Here is a 16,906-nt window from a genome sequence, read left to right as displayed (position 1 = left end):
ACGCGTGGCTCTTCTGCAAATCTGGAGGTTGGCACAAGCTTCAGACCAGCCGGGGCTCGTGGAGCCTGCGGATGCCGCCGGCAGCCCCGGAGCGAAGAGGGCACGCCAACAACCGGGTGGATCAAAGCGCAGAAGAGCCATCCTGCCATGCAAAACTGCAATCGCCCTCGCTAAAGAGAAGGGAAAATACTTACCCGGCAAAGGCCCTGCACGCAGATGTCATTCGTGTCGGGGCCGCAGGGCGTCCCGTCGATGACGCGATCCCGCAGCTGGTAATACGCTGTGTTCCCCGCCACTCGGCAGAACAACTTGCACCGATCCTTCATCAGGACTGGGGATGGGAAGGAGGAAAACCAGAAGCACGTTATCCGAATGCCATCACCCCGACGCGGTGACGCAGGATCTGCATCCCCCCCTGCCACTTACTGCCGCTGTATTTGGGAACCCAGCGCACGTTCGTGGGCAGCCCGTTGATGTTAAAGTGCTTCCCATCGAAGTCGGCGCACTGCTCGTCCCGGAAATCCTTCTTCAGCTTTGAGCACGGTTCGGTGTTGCAGGATTTAAACTTCATGCGACGACCCACGCAATATTTCCCACCGTTTTTAGGCCTGCAGAAACAAGAAAGAGAAGCTGGCTGGGATCCGGGTGGAAACGAGATGCAATTGCTGTTCTGCAACCTGTTCAGCACAGTTGGTATTTGCAACACCATTTTGATGGCTCTGTCTACATCTTTGCATGTCTTTTAATTAATATCCCAGGCTGACAAGCAGGAAAGATTATGTAGGTGTCTAATAAAAAAAGACCATATACGCGATGCTAAAGAGGGATGAAAAAGTGAATATTTGCTCTCTGATGAATGAAGCGGTAGTGAGAGAAGCCAGAGAGGAAGAGCAACATCTTGCTCCCCATCTGAGGATTTAGTTTCACACTGAGGGATCCCATACGGGGGGACCATCCCTCCACAACCCCATTGGTCCTATGGATTTGGTGGCTGAGAGTTTGCATCTGATCTAGTGGGTGGAAATAACTAAATATCGCGGCAAAAAGGAGAAAGGGCTTCCCTGCAGAGGCTGAAAGGCCAGCCAGCACTTAGTCCTTCAGGATTTCTAGTCCAAAATGGTAGAAATGGTAATGCTAGACCCTTTTAAAACAACTTTATCTCCATGTATTCCAGAAAGCACCAAAGACAGCCAATAAATATTTCACCCCCATTTTGTAGTAGGATGACTCTGTTATAAACTGGTGAGCTTGATATCATCCAAGCCACATAAAAGCCAGCAGATAAGCCTAGGAGAAATTGTCACTTTGAATTTCCCGACTCCCAGATTCAGGGCTGTAGTCATAAAACTATTTTTGTCCTTGTATGTAGACGGAGCCTTTGCCAGATAACAACTCACTTTGGGGACCGAAAAAGCCTCTCCCACTCCAGCCGCTGTCAGCAAGGAGCGAGCTACACGTGGACGGTATCGGAGGAGCCCAGCAGAAGGCACTTTTCTGGTGAGAACTCATTTTCAGCTATGGTAATGCTGTGAGGAAAGTAGCCTTGGGATACAAGCTATCCTATTTACTGTCTGTTCAAAGAACATTTCTTCTAGGAACTCGGATAAGATTTCATATGCCCATCTACGTGCAGCCTTCTATGTATATAATGAATTGTAATAATAAAATAGAAAAGGATGCACTGTGCTTTAGATGTTCCCCCACCGTCTCTGCTGCTCTCTCCTGAAACTTCAAATGAAATTGGGAGGGCATGGTGGAGGCTTCTACAAGCTACCACCATCACATGCATAATAAAAACTGCAGCACCACCCAGGCAGCTTTGCTTTTCCCTGATGTTACAGAAGGAAAGATACTGGAATCTGGATGAAATGTTGCCAGGGTCAACTTGGGCAAAGCTGTAATTATCCAAAAAGGAAAAATTATATCAACTAAAACCTGCACGCAAGGGAGATGAAGTTAACATGCATCTCAGCCATCAGCATGGGAGAGCCTCCACCGGCTGAGGTTAGCCCCAGCCTCTCCCTTTAACAGACAATTTCAGAGGAGTCAGCGGAGGGCAAGAGCATCCTGAGTGGCCAGAGCCACCGTGTCCTGACCAGGGCAAGTGTACGGAGGCAGAGAGTGGCCCTCGAAGCTCAGGACAACATCTGTGCCCAGCTCCAGCCTCTGCTGCAAAACAACCACTGAACCTACATCTTCTACCCCACACCTGAACAAAACAAGTGCCTGCGCTAGCAAGAAGTGCAGATCAGAAAAGCAACTCGCTGGGTGCTAAGTCCTGGCACCCACATCTCCTGCCTTTCACGGCTTTCCTTCAGGATCGGCTCTGCCTCGCCCTGGGACCAGATGCCCATGGGAGCCCCAGGGATGCTGGCAGAGCGCATTCTCCCTTTGAGCCTCCTCGGGAAGGAACTCGGTTGGCACACTTGGGGACCCTCCAAAACGTGAACCGACAAGTGATAAACGGGAACCACCTCTGCCCTTAGCACGGAGATGCCCACCGTAAGCTCTCCACATTGCATGCAGCCAGCATCTCCTAACATAACAGAGACAGAAACCCCCTGCACACGTATGAGGTCTCTACACACCATGAGTCAACAAGTTCCTACAGCTGAACGCAATTTTTTTAGCATCTCTGCACATCAACCACCTAGGAAGCCCAGCAGTGCCTTTTCTCCCACAAATAATTTTCACTCTTATGTTTGAAAACTATTTGTGACTCAAGTAGCAGAGTTCCTGTGAAATAAAATGGGGAGACAGAGGCACACGGAGGGGCTTGCACTTGCCAAAAGATTACTTGCAAAGCGGGGAAGCGCAGGCAGACTTCCCACCACCCCATCAGCACCACGCTAGGGATGCTCACAGGTTTGGCAGAAGGAGTTGCCTCCTCCAGCAGCCGCGGGCGAGATGCAGAGCACCACCAGCTACACACACGGGATTTTTCTTGCCAGCATCGTCTCCTCGCTGAGATATGCGCTGCCGTGGTGCAGACCCCTCAAGTCCCACCTTAAATGCCGAGCGGTATGATTTGTCTTTAGGCACAGCCCCGGAGCCATAGCTGGTAACATCAGCTCTACCTGCTCCGAGGGCGACACTCACATGCCATCTGGAAACTAAACGTGTGTCACCTGCAAAGGTTTCTGGTGCTTGCAGTTAGGCAAGTAACAGTGCTAAAAATCCCAACCAACCGCACAGCGCCTGGTGCAGATTTCAGTTTACAGACTGATTTCACACCAGTTCCTAGTGGAGCCAAGTCTGAAGCCGGTTGCTACCGATTTAGTCTATTCTCCACCTTGGTATGACAAACAACTTGGATTAATTTAACTGATTACACTTGGGACTGCTCCAGAGCTAAGCCAGCGCAGCAGCCCCTGCGGATGCATCCCAGGCTCCTCCTGCCTCGCAGGCAAAATGGTGATTGCTGGGGTTTCCCACCGCCGGAGCCCATCCCACGGACTATTCCTAGGCAGGTACATTATCCACCCCCAGCTACAAAGGGACATAACCCGACCATCTCACTGCACAGCACCTGGGGAAACCTCTTAGCTGTGGCAGCAGCACACTCCAGACCTCGGTGAGCCCGAATCATTCATGGGGGAGTTAACAGGATTCATCATTTTCACTTCAAAAGCATTTATACCGCAGCAGGACTGTTGCAGTTCGACAAAGGCTCTAAATTATGCAAACCTCTAGCAGGGCATTTCTTTAAAAAAATTGCAATTACAACATTTTTATGGTAAACATGCTGCTTCCAATATAAATTAATTTAATTAAAGTGAGACTTTTAAATATTAAGTTAGTTAGGAATAACATGCAAGAGCCTTTTTTTTTTTAAGGGTATGTCTAACAAAATCCAAAGATCCCAAGCTACCGTATAGTTTCTTTTTCTCTAGACATGACCCATGAGATTGAGACAACATTGAACACGTGGACACACCACAAACTGAAGGATGCTAAAACTTGCCATCGTGTTGCAAACTGTCAGCTTTGTAACTGTGGCAGTAAATCTCCCCGCAGCCAGCGTTCGGGGCTGAAGCACACTCATGCTTCTGACATTTCAAAACAGCCCCAAACCACCCTGACAGTTTTAGGGTGTTTTTAAACCAGCATTACTTTTCACAGAGTCTGAGTAAACAGAAAGGGCTGACCCTGAAAAATAAGTCAGCTTCATATAACATTGATTTTCAGTGTCATGAAGAAATATGGGATACTTCACACTACGTACTATTTTTATGGATAATCATCAACGATGTACCGCAGAGGCGGAAGGGAAAGCAGTGCATGCCTAGAAACCTCCGCGTTCTCTCTTGATTTCCCTTCTCTTTGAATCATCTATTTGATCAACAAATGGCTGGTGTGGATCCGCTTTCTATCTAGCACCGTTCCCTTTACAAACTCCTGTGCACACCCCAGCTCCGCTGTGTTCCTCCCAGCACATCTTAAATGCTTAATGCATCACCTGCAATTACTAACCTTGAACATCTTCACGTACAGCACCCGACTCTCAGTGCCCCAGGAGCACCAGGCAGAGGCACCTCACTGGGAAGCGCAGTTTTGGGGGTGCTTTGCACGTGCTCAGCCCCGAGGGCAGCAGCTCTGCCCAGGGGCACTCAGGCTGCCCCAACGAAAGGACCCTGGAGACCAACTACGGGGCACGTGTGTTCACCTGCACGCCTGCCTATGTGCCTGTGCTCATGCAGTGACTGCAGAAACATCTGTGAAGCCCTAGAGTGCACAGAGCAGGTTGAGATCTCCTTCGCAGCATCCCGGGAAGCCCTGGGACCAGCAGAGTTATCTATAGACGTGTTTACATGTCAAGCTCAGATGGCTTTCAGCACAGGTGGATACTTCTGTGATGAACTAAAATGCAGACGTGATCAGACTCACATCTAGAGATAATGCTCGCTCATCCAGAAAGCCATTCCTGAAAACAGGGCTCCTGGTATCGACATCTTGGGAAATATGCCTTTTCCCCATAATTCTGCAGCTATGCCTTGCTTTGAAAACCAGGGCGTGCACCACAGACCCCCTACGTGACACACTGCAGCCGTGGGCTTTGTCTGTACCAGCCAGCCTCGAATTCCCAAGTGGGCAATCTTGGTGGGAAGGGTCTGGTCTGGTTCGCTAATACATTCCTTCAGTGTATGTCAAAACACAGTCTGCTGCCATTTCAGAGGCTTACAGCTTCCTGCAGCCCTGCAAAATGCTCGTCCGCATAGGTGTCAGAGCACATTACAAACAGAGGCAGGAGCTGCAGCCTTATTTTCTGTACCGTGGTGGTGGGGGGTTCATTTTCAATGCCAGATTTAACACAATATTTTATTGGTGTGCAAGATACCACCCCAGGGTCTTCATGCTCCAAAAAAAAATTCTTAAATAAGCTAAACCGTCTTTGAACATAAAAGACTTAATGAAAACTATTTCAGATGTTCCTCAAGGTATCTGGGTTGGTTTTCCTGCCTTCTACAACAGAGGAGAAACAGAGACTACACCTATTCTGTATATTTTTGAAGTACTTTGAAAAGTGGGAGAGGCAGGAGAGTACCCAGCAGCGTCTCATCCACTTGCATCGTCTCAGCACCCCCATGATAACGGGGATGCGGATGGTGGGAGCCCATGCTATGATGTCAAATTATGGGGACAAAACAACAGAGTCGGTGTAAAGCTCTGTGGACGGTGCTAGGACAGACGACTCCCCGTGGAGACTTCACGAGGGGTTGGAGAAGAAGCCAGGGCCAGCTACACGGCTCTTGAAAGGGGGCCTGGAAAATAACCACTATTAATGATAAGCGCAGGGGATTTCACAGGCAGCTTGGTGCCTAGCGTGTTTAGGTGCTTTTGCAAATCCCAGCCTAAGTAATATGCCTCATGAAACACCGAGATACAAAACACAAGCTATAAGAGAAGATGGAATTTAAAATCCCTTGGCTAGCCTTTAGGATAAAGGAGATTTTCTATCACAAAAAGCTATCAGTCCAAACAGATGCCTCTCTAGAAGATGGGAATACATCTCTCTGACAGCATCCAAGGGTTTGGCAGCATAGCTATTTTTGCGTGTGGAAAGATATTTTATTTTTGTATCTCCATGGCCACTAGAAGACCATATGGCATGTGCTGACTCAGCACAGCGAAACGAGAACTCCTTTGTGCTTGCGTGTTTCTCAGCATCATTTTAATTAACGTGTGGTGTCTGACTCCCTTAGCCTCAACCCTTCTCTCTCGACACTTGCCCAGCCGCCCTGAGCCAGCCTCTTCTGTCACTTCAGCACCGGTGCCGCACGCACAAGCTCTCCCTTCTCCCATTAGCAGCGATGAAACCCTCACTGGCGCATCACTAATGGCAATTTCCTTGGCAATAAGCTGTCCAACACCAATGACGAGAAAGTGGAACGAGCCTGCTCAATCTTGCTAAGACCCCTTGGTCCAACCAGCTCCGCAGACCCCTCTCCTCTCCGTGTCTCAGTCCCAGATGAGAGCCTGGAAAGCACCCTGCCCCCCCCTTCTTGGGTTGAGAGGAGGCAGTTAAATAGAAACCAGCACAGTTCACAATTTATGTAAACAGGCTGTTTTCATACCAGTTGCCCAAACTATTACTAATATTTTGCTGGCCACACATTCATCTTCCTGAAAGCCCACGGCAAAATTCCCTGCCATTGCAAGGGGTGCAGGATTTTGCATTCCAGGCTGACGGCAAACATTTTTGAGTGCCACTTTTTAATGGGGCACAGATTTCTGCTGAGGTTTGGCTAGTCTGCACCAGCTGACGTGTAACCGTATAAAGGATCAGCTGCAAAAGCAGTCAAAAGCTGCAAAAACCAGCTAAAGCAGGAGTAAAATGGTAGAAAACTCTATAAAGGATCTGGCCTGTAGGAACAGCTGCAAAAGCAGCCAAAGCAGGGGGAAAATGGTAAAAAATGGATAAAAACATGGCTCCTTCCCTTCTCCCTCCTTTCTGATCCACAACTTTGGAGGAAGAAAAACACCTTTGGGAGTGGGACCCCAGCTGTGCCTCCCGAGGAAAACAGGAGGCAATAAACCCACGCAGAGAGTAGCTTTTTCCTTCTCTCTCCGTTGAACGGATCCCTTTTTAGTGCACTTTACCCACAAACGAAATCTGTGACCGGCTCCTCCTGGGTTCCCGTGCTGCCTCATCCCTGCCAGGCAAAGCCACCCGTCCCTGGGGCAAAGCCACTGGTCCCCGGAGCACATGTGGGCTGGGGACAGCCGAAGGGGATTTCAGCCCATGTGGGCAACCCACCTGCTTTTCCCCATTTCACCCACCGGCGCTTCCCCTCCGTGCACTTACTCAGGCCTGTTGCACTCTCGTATCGCCGTCTTTATGCCACCACCACAGGTTCTCGAGCAGGTCCCAAAAGGGCTCCACGTCCCCCACGCTCCGTCTATCACCGGTGCCTCTCGCTCTTTGGGCACGCACATCCCAAAGCGGCAGTGCTGCATGCAACGGAGAGAGACGGGAAAGGTGGGTTTGCGTTGCTTTTGCATTACGAGCCGACCAACAGTGACCAGCCTGGACGACAAGACTCAAGCTTACTTATTTCTCAACCACACGCAAAATGCAGCAAAGATTTTGCAATCAAATAAAATTGGACTTCTTTACTTTTTGTCTGTCAGCCCCATATTTTTCTTTCTCTGCACCCTTAAATGGAGAAGCGAAGGCAAGGTGCTGAGCCCACAGGAGTGATTTATGGGAAGACGACTGAGGACAACAGCAACCACCAAATATTCCCTGTTTACTGGTGCCGAACAGCACGGCAACGCTCGCGGCACTGGCTTTTCAAAAAGCTGCTTATCTGATTTCCTGGAGAGCAGCAGGAACCGCACTGTGTCAGGGGAGGAGACGGGCCAGGGAGAAAACACCAGGGAAAACGCAAACCTCCCCACAGCTGTACAAAGCAGGAAAGGAAACTTCCAAATCCAAAGGGCAAATAAAATAGAAAAATGAATTCCTCAATCCAAAGTATTTTTTTTTCACTCAGCCATAACATGGGACTTGCCAAGGCCTGGCCTACACTTCTGTTTTCCAGCTATAACTCTCGTTTTCTTTTGTTTGGAAAACTGGCTTAAATTATCTTTCCAAGCCCCTGTCCCCCATTTTTATGGTATAAATTGTGTCCCTTTGGGGTATGTTTGCTAGTTCGACTACACAGACTTCTGGAGAGGTGAGATCTAGGGGACAGTCACCTTCTGGCCCCCCCAGAGGGGATGGAAAAGAGTCCCCAAGACCCGCGAGAGCAGGGCTTCCCTCTCACCGAGCAGCGCTCGCTAAAGCAGACTTAAACCCAGAGTCATGCTCCTCTGCTGGCGGATGCCTAAATCTTTGCAATTATAGGAAGTCCAAACATTGCTGATTGCTCACAGATTAGAAGAGGTTACAGGCTTAAAGAAGAAAACATGTAGTGCATCCTTAAAATATTCCCTTGCAATATTTCTCTGCACCAGATGCTGTTCAGGCAGGGAAACAGCTGACGATCTTTACGGCAACGGGGTCGAATTTGCTGATGTGCCGTGTTTTTCCAGCCCTTTCACTAATACCGGAACAAGGTTGTATCGAGACACACCGTAAGTTCACCCCCTTTTTTAGACATCCTTATGAATCACCTTAGAGAAAGCGATCTAGGAAAACAGAGCAAAGTCAAGCTATCATGGGGGTTGTGCATCCAGCTCGTAGGACACCGGCTCCACAGCACGTTTAATGCCTTTTGCCCACGATGGCCAGCTTGCCACGTTGCTTTGCTGATGAAGAACGCTGATCTCGGATGCATTTGCCTATGGGCATGGTTTTCAGGACGGCTGAACAACTCGTAGGTTGGGCCTTAAATGTGGTGTTTGCTCAGAGATGAGCGTGGTCTCTAGGCTGCAATGTGCCCTGGGTTTGCTTTCATCGGAAGATTTGATTCCCCGGATAGAAACTGGCTGAAAAATATCTGCTACAGTAAAGGACAGGAATAAAATAAGCTGAAATGCCTGTTCCTTTGCTGCAGGACAAACCCTTATGATGCACAACTCCTCCTGGCATTTAGAGAGTTCAAAAACTACAGGATGGGGACCTCTATGCCAGTCCTGTACAGGGACAAAGAGGTCCAACAGCTATCATTAACGTCCAAAAATACATGACACCAATCCAACAGTGCTGTCCCGGTGGAGAACTTCTTGCAGCAATGTTGATGCTCACAGCTAAATATATAACCACAGTCATGCCTGGCACCACTGACCCAGAGAAGACGACTGAATAGCTAACTAGTGAATGTACACAGCTAACAGACCGTGACATGACCTATATGTCTCCCATCCGATGGTTGAGAATTAACCAGGAAATCACCTACGTCCCTTGATTTTATTAAAAATTGGGGGTTTGGAGTTGATGGTAAATCAAAGGGGGGGGGGGGGAAGAGCAGCTCTTTTAAATAAACAGCAAGATTATCTTATGGAAACGCAATGGTGCTTCTTGGAACCACACTGTGAATAGTCTGGCTGTGCAACCTTCGTGCCTTTTGTATTTTAAAAATAATTTCTATGTTGAGTTACAACAGAAAAACTAAAAAGCCTGCCAGGGTTCTCTTTCCTATGAGCTTACAGATCAGAGAATGAAGAGAATAAAAGAGGTTTTGTCTGGAGCGAGTTCAAAATAACTTAGACACACAGTTGAGCAGGAGAGCAATGGCAGGGACGGGAGACACTACAACAGACTTTCCTTTCCTTTGTCTTGCTACTGGAGTCCCAGATAATTCACCAAATCCAGCTCCCATCCTTGGGCTGACTTTGGCTGAATAGATTAGCAGGGGGCAGACAAGTGCTGTGAAGCTTCATGCATGCATAACATATAGGCTACCTGCTGCCATACGGCAGGAGACAGAAATGATTACTATTCGTCTACTCTTCTTTTACCATTCTTTAAACAACCCTGAAAACCACAAGAGATAGAGCCCAAGTTTATGACCCTCTTTATTTTCTTTCAGTGATTTATTTCCACCTGACAATGCACTGTTTTACACAAAACACTGTAAACCACCACTACTGGTGCTCACCCAAGCAAAGGCCAAACTGTGGGCTGGGCTTATTACTTGATTTAGCGATATCAAATTCGGTGTCCTCACATGCAAAATATGCATAAGCTAATACTCCCATGTTGGTTTAGTGTCCTTGATTTAAGAATAAATTTAGAGCCTGATTAAATCTACATCCCAGTAGTTTTAGCTAGATTTTTCTTAGCTATTCAGGCTCCTCATTTCCAAAGATATCTCCATAAAAAATGGCATGGTATTTTCTCCATCTGCCAACCCATATATCACGGGCTTTAAACATGCAGACTTGAGGCAAGGCATTAGTCAGCGAGCAGCAGTTTGATGGGGCTCCTGGCCACAGCAGAGTATCAAAGTAGTGATTTATTCAATGACAAGCACTCCAGACTCGCACCTCAGCACTTCATAAGCCCAAGTAAACACTGAGGAGAAGAGAGTTTTTGATGATCCAAACCTTAAGCTTGAATTAGACCAACACACAGATACAAGAATTACTCTGTAAAGCCTTTTTGTGAGAATACATTCAAATGCCTGAGCACGAGTGGACTGCATTAGCTTTTCTTAAGAGCCCATCTGCTCTCAGCTGAGAAGTCCGGGTCACACTTGTCTAACTTGTCTAAACTTGTCAAATTCTCTAAATTTGTGGACTGAAATGTTTTTCCTTACACGGTCGTTATTAAGAGCCATGCAGCTGGACACTGCCTCTGGGATGACATGGCAGCTCTGAGGAGGTGCTAATCTGCTCATTGCAGTTGTTTGCACATCACTCTGGCCATATCCAAGGGGAACGGCAGGTTTGTCGGAACAAAATTGCAGCCCAAATTTTGGGAATTTCAAGAAAACAGTTATTTCTGAGCTTCTAACGGTGAGCAGACCCCAAGCTCACAAATGGAGAAGTTGAAGACACAAGGTCTCAAGTCAAGGGGACTCCACAGATGCCTAAGCTTTATCCTGAGTCTCAAAAAAGGGGGGATTTTACATAAAAACATTAAATATTGGTGCACTACTGGCTCCAAAGAGTAGCACAGGAACAGGATTTCCAACCACATCTCTAATGCACATTCTCAACAATAAACACAAATGTGTTGACTGCGCTTTTCCCTAAGAAAGGAAGGCAAATTGATACATTATGCCTATTATCTTGAAGGAAATCAGTCAAGTGTCATTGAACAATTGATTTTTAGACACATGCAACAAAAGACTAATTACCAAGCCTTTACGGAAAATTATATCTCAAATAGCATCCAGATATTTTTATTAAAATACATTTGAAAGACTATGAATTAAAATGTTGACACTTTTTAAAGAAAATTTTAACTGTTGATCATTAATAGTCAGAAAAGCAAATTTTTAAGCTATACCTTGTAGAATTAACATCACACTTTTTTTACTAGACATAGATGGAGAATATTTTTGTTCAGACAAAAATTCTGAAAACTAGTTAGCATTTCTCTTCAAAAGCTTCAATAAAGTATCACAGTAAAATAAAAAGAAAAATCCTCTCAACTATTTTTCTCCAGATCTGGACAACTAAAAACTAAATACTTATTCTAGAAACCACAATACTAGCTGCAAACTAACATTGCACATGGAAGCTGAAAGTTTCTATGAATTACTGCCAAAATTGTTCCATACAGAAAATGTCAACTAGTTCTATATTTTATTCTGAAGTTGTCAAGATGAGAAGCCAGTTGGCAAGTTTATGTTACACAAAATTACTAATTGCTCACATCACATAGGAAATTTCTAATAAAAGCCTAAGGAAGCTTTGCAAAAGTTTTGCTCAGGAGTTCACTCGAGGGCATTAATTTAAAAACATAAGCACTCCAGAAGGAATACCTGCTTTAAACAATGTTATGCCAAGCAGTCAATTTTAATCACATTATCTGGTGTAGAGTTGACCCATGCATAGCAGGCTTAAAGCACACAGAGCTGCTTTGGGCTTCCACCCTTGCAGTCAGAAGCTGTGCCCCATACAACTGGCCATTGGGATAGGATGATTTTGCCTGAGCCCGGGGAGACATAGCTACGAGGCACGAACCACCAGGTATTACAGACCTTTCCGGGCTCACATTCTGTCCCATCAGCCCAAGGTGTGTGCTGGGTACGACATCCCTTGTGCGCGCCATCAATGTTAATACACCAAAGTCGCCGACACTGCATCTGCTTAAGTTATTGAAAAGATCAAAATATTAAATAAATATGTGCTACATGCCTTACCAGATAGATGATCCTTTATGAAATTATCCCCCTAAGACTTATCATTAATTCACAAGCTTGACAATAATTTGACGGCTTATGAGCTTCCCATTCATCCAACCCCAGGAGGCCTTATTTTGCCCTGGCAACACCAGAAAAACCAAGGTGTGGAATTTCACTTACCATATACGGGCACACTTGAGAGCCGGGTCCAAAAATTAACTCACATTGTTTGTTGACGTCATAAATCAGCCCCGGGAGCTGCTGAGGCAACGTGTAAGTTCTTGATGAAGGTTCATCAAGCAAACACTCCCCATAACCAGTGCTAGAACACAAAGCAGAAAAATGGTGTTAAACAGGAGGCGATGAGACTAGAACCCGTTGGTGTGTACCCGAGTCAGCCCTAGATGCACACCACATTTGCCATATTTAACCAGCACTACAACAGCCACTGCAGACTCAAGCAGAGGAGCGCAGGAGGCTGCGTTACCCATTCACCACCCCCCCCGTGCTGTGCTAACAACCATCCACCACAGTGCAGTCAGCTACCCTGGTAAAAGCATTTCTGAGCACGCATGACCTGCATTTCGTTGCTGAGCATGCTCCGGTATATATTTAGAAAGAAAATCATTGATTAGCAGAAGAACCGCCTGAGGGACTGAGTTCCTGGATTTGCCAAGACACCATCGTGGTTCTCATTCTGCTCCCCATCACAACACGTGGGAAGGCATCATGGCAAAATGGGTGATCACTGTGCATCAAACTGACCCGCGGGCTCCTGGAGCAGTGTTCCCACCATGGACTAGTGCCAGGGCTTTATCTTGACCTGTGGAGCAGAAAGGCAGATTCAATCTGCCTCCTAAAACACAGCTCCGAATCTGGGCCACAGGGCTTGGAAAACTCACTCTTCAGGTTCGAGGAGAACATACATTCCTTAAAAGCAATGTCCATGGGGACAGACTTATTCCTCCCCATAGAGAGGCTGGTCCTTGCCAGCTTATCACGAGGCTGAACTGGCAGGAACTGGATGCCAGGGGTGCATTCCTGCTCGATGTAAAGGATGCGGGCACGCACAAATCCCTCTGATTTCCTCCAAACGCTGCACACTAGGATTTCAGATTAACTGATGAACCCCATGGGACGCATGCACATGTCAAAACAGCCTGACACATGCACATGCAAGGCCTTACTCTAGAAATTCAGTGATGTATTTCCTACTGCATTTTGACCACATCCAGGGATTGGTGTAGAAGTTCAGTGTTGGTGCCATGACATGCTGTTGATTTTTACCTCCATCTTCTTTGCACTTATGATTGTCATCGTGTGGCATGTTAAATCTAAGGGAAAAACAGCAGCAAAAAGTACAGATAGTTAAGAGGCAAACGTCAAGTATTTAGTATAGCAAGAGCAACAGTCAGAACTAAACATAAGCAAACCCAAGAATTTTTCCCAGATATGCTACTGACAGATATCACAGACTAAAAGTATTAATATGCACATATTCATAAGTGTCAACAAGCATTGCTCAAATTGGGTTCCTAGCACTTGTCTGCAATAAGCTACGCAGGACCCCGGTAAGCTCTCCGCACCACGACTGCATATATTTAGCCAGGCAAGTCCTTGAGGGAGCCTGGAATAAGATGCAATTTCAGCTGCAGTTTCCTTTTCAGCTGACAGTCGCTGTCCTGCAGGCAGGCTGGAGTTTAGCCCCGCCTTCATAAAAATGGCAAGTTCTCTGGAATTAAGCCAAAAAGCCAAGAGTTGATCTGGGGGAATAAGATTCTGAAGGAGACAAATGACTTGAGCTCACCGACCACCGCTGCCTGAAGTCCCTCGTGTACGTAGGCAGCACCCTACGCTGGCTGCAAAATGTTTTCCAATGCAGCTGAATACCTTGGGCCACGCTGATCCCTCATGCTGGTGCCTAAACCCTATTTAGGGATAGACTTGGCTCCTGTACTTCACGTGGTAGGTTCACAAAATGCCATCAAGCATCAATATCAGCAGAAACCCACGTAAAGTTTGCAGCACATGACATATTGAAGAATGTGGCAAATACGCTAACAGAGAGAGAACAGCTTAAAGCGCTTTGCTGTTTGAAGTGGAGAAGGGGAAATGACCCGGTGTGATCCTGCGTGGAAGGCTGAGGAGTTTATATCCCATTAAGATTACCTCCAGTGAACCACCTTTTCACTCTGCTCCCTGTAAAAGAGCAAAGAGGCATTTCTTGCTCGGGAGCGCCGCTAACCCTCCGGCAGCGCTGGGGCAGCATTAGCGAAGGAATTAGCACAGGTTAGGTGTGAGGAAGGCCAAACCTTCGGGGACTTTCTGTCAGGAAATCTCATTTAAACTAATACTACTGTGGTTAAAAATAGACCATCTCAGCCAGCTCTCCGTGAAGAAAAAGGGAGTTTAAAACAATGAGAGATCTGTGCCCGAGTACTCATCCATCCCACACCTAGAGACCTCCACTGCAAGCCAGGCGTGAGGTGGTTTGGGACTGAACCGGCTGCCTAAGAGTTGTAGCCGGGGGGTAAAGGATTATGTGATCTAAGATGATTTTTCTCACTACCACTCTCAAAAAAAGTCAAAATCAGTTAAAAGAAATTTCCACTGGAGGAGGTGCATCTTGAATGACAGTATCTCTTCTGGGGATGTTCAGCAGCATGAGATTTTCCCTCGTGAAATAGTTCAGGAGGTGGGCCAGGCTCCCTTATACACCCCGACCACCAGCCATTCGCCCTGGGTACGATCCTCCCTTCGCACGCAGCTGCCGCGCTGCCTTCAGTAGCACCACGCGTGGCGGTGGGACAAGCTGTGGCAGGCTGAGGACCTGCTCTCGGAGGAGACTTCTGTCCCAAAGGCCAGGTGAGATGTGCCCGTGCCCCTTGCCCTGGTCCTCCCCGAGGCACCCAGCACCTCCCAGCTCCAGCCAAAATCCTGGCTTGGCCAGGATATCATGGCTGCTAGGGCAGGTCCTACTCACAACTCCGGATGTCAGAAGATGCAGTAATAACGGACATTTTTGTTAGCTCTCCTCCCTTGCTTGGGTGTTGCTTGGGGTACCCTGTCACTCATCCTCCCCAAAATGTGGGTGTGCTGGTATTCTGCTCTCAGATAGGCTCCGGAGCACCCCCCTACCTCCCAGAGTCACACCACCGCTTAATCTTCCTCAGTGATGCATCTTCTACCCAAGTATATTTATCTCCTCTCAAATAATGAGGCTCAGCAGGACCAAGTCCTAGCCTGGCTGGCAAGCCCTAGCTAGCATAAATCTTGGGCAATTTAAATGTAAATGTATTTACATAGAACATACACATGGCCAAGTTCATGTGCTATTGTGAAAGCAGTGCTCAGTCCGTTATCTTCACTAATTGAGCAGCTCCTGTATGGGTCACAGACTGTGCCCAGCTCTGCCAGACCTAGGAGAGAGCAAAGAGGTTTACGATAGAAAAAGAAATGTCGCCCACGGTTCAGCACAGACAACTAAAATTGTCACTACAAAAAAAGTTATTAAAAGACGAAGAAAATGTTTTCCTTACCCAGAGTATCACATTTGTCGTGCGCTCTACAAATATCCTGTCTGAAAGCAGAACAGACCTGACACATTAATTTTCAATGCAGCAGTGAGCTAAGGTACAAGCACAATAAAAACAACATCCAAAAGCAATTCTTGGTCCTCCAACGGACCTTCTCATGCTGGTTTGCCACATCGTCCAGTCAGAGTCTGAACCAACTTCCTACCATAGTCAGAGTTTTTCATCTTATGTTGAACCATGGGCAGACCTTGGACAGTCCTGAACCTCTCAAAGTCATCTACTGCTATGGTGGACACATTATCCCAATTCTGCTCACAGTTACGCTGCGCCCACAATTGCAAACATCATTACGCCCACATCAAAACCCAAACATTTCCCATAGCTGCATATATTACATGCTGACAACCTCTGACACAGGACTGGCTACAGTCTTCATGAGAATATTCACCATACCTGGTAACAAGCACGGCTGTATCGTGTTGAAGGTGACTTCCTTCAGGGTGGTTCTGGGATTGCTGCCATTGGCAGAAGTTTTTTAATGTTGTCTGGGCATTGTAAGATATTGCAGGACCATCCTAACAAGCAACACACATAAAGCAGGTATTTTAATTATTCATCACAAGGCTCGCTACAAGTGCCACCATCAAACAGAAGGAGAAGAAAACCACTTCATTACCTGTTCATTATGTATCACGACCAATTTCACAATAACAATATTAATTAAATTTCCAATGCTTGGGTCTTTGTAGATAGAAGCCACCTGTTTAAAAAATATTCAGATTATTGCTAACATTCAAGGAAACAAACAATTAAGACAACACGCATGTTTTCTATTTTGCAACCGTTTTTCTCCTGAGCTGCTCTTCTGCCCCTCTCGGTGCTCTGATGCTACTTGGAAAGACCTCCTGGCAAAAGCACAATTTTAGAATGAAACAAACCTGCTGGTATCACAGAAGCTCAACATTTCCTTTTGCTTTAACACACACTTCACCAAATTACAGGATCATTCTGCTCTGAGACACAATGACCACCAGCCAAGACTGTCAAAAGCAACTTATTCTCTCAAGTGCCTCATTTTGACATGGACAGTTTTAGACCACATAGTCACTGCTACCCTCTAATAGGATG

At 46.7% G+C, this 16,906-nt stretch overlaps 1 protein-coding gene across 1 annotated transcript in view; it reads right to left on the bottom strand.

Annotated features, from left to right (window-relative positions):
• Nucleotides 1-16,906, bottom strand: part of ADAMTS9 (ADAM metallopeptidase with thrombospondin type 1 motif 9) — an 83,503-nt gene that overhangs the window by 50,200 nt on the left and 16,397 nt on the right. The window contains exons 5-14 of the mRNA XM_075158694.1: nucleotides 16,455-16,538; nucleotides 16,232-16,353; nucleotides 15,782-15,822; nucleotides 15,556-15,661; nucleotides 13,430-13,576; nucleotides 12,423-12,564; nucleotides 12,099-12,203; nucleotides 7,307-7,452; nucleotides 427-608; nucleotides 195-331 (exon numbers count right to left, since the gene is read on the bottom strand). Coding sequence (XP_075014795.1) covers nucleotides 195-331; nucleotides 427-608; nucleotides 7,307-7,452; nucleotides 12,099-12,203; nucleotides 12,423-12,564; nucleotides 13,430-13,576; nucleotides 15,556-15,661; nucleotides 15,782-15,822; nucleotides 16,232-16,353; nucleotides 16,455-16,538 — 1,212 coding nt within the window. The remainder of the gene's footprint in view (nucleotides 1-194; nucleotides 332-426; nucleotides 609-7,306; nucleotides 7,453-12,098; nucleotides 12,204-12,422; nucleotides 12,565-13,429; nucleotides 13,577-15,555; nucleotides 15,662-15,781; nucleotides 15,823-16,231; nucleotides 16,354-16,454; nucleotides 16,539-16,906) is intronic.

This window comes from Calonectris borealis, chromosome 10 (genome assembly GCF_964195595.1).
Source record: "Calonectris borealis chromosome 10, bCalBor7.hap1.2, whole genome shotgun sequence".
NCBI lineage: Eukaryota > Metazoa > Chordata > Aves > Procellariiformes > Procellariidae > Calonectris > Calonectris borealis.
This window is presented reverse-complemented; position numbering and strand designations above follow the sequence as displayed.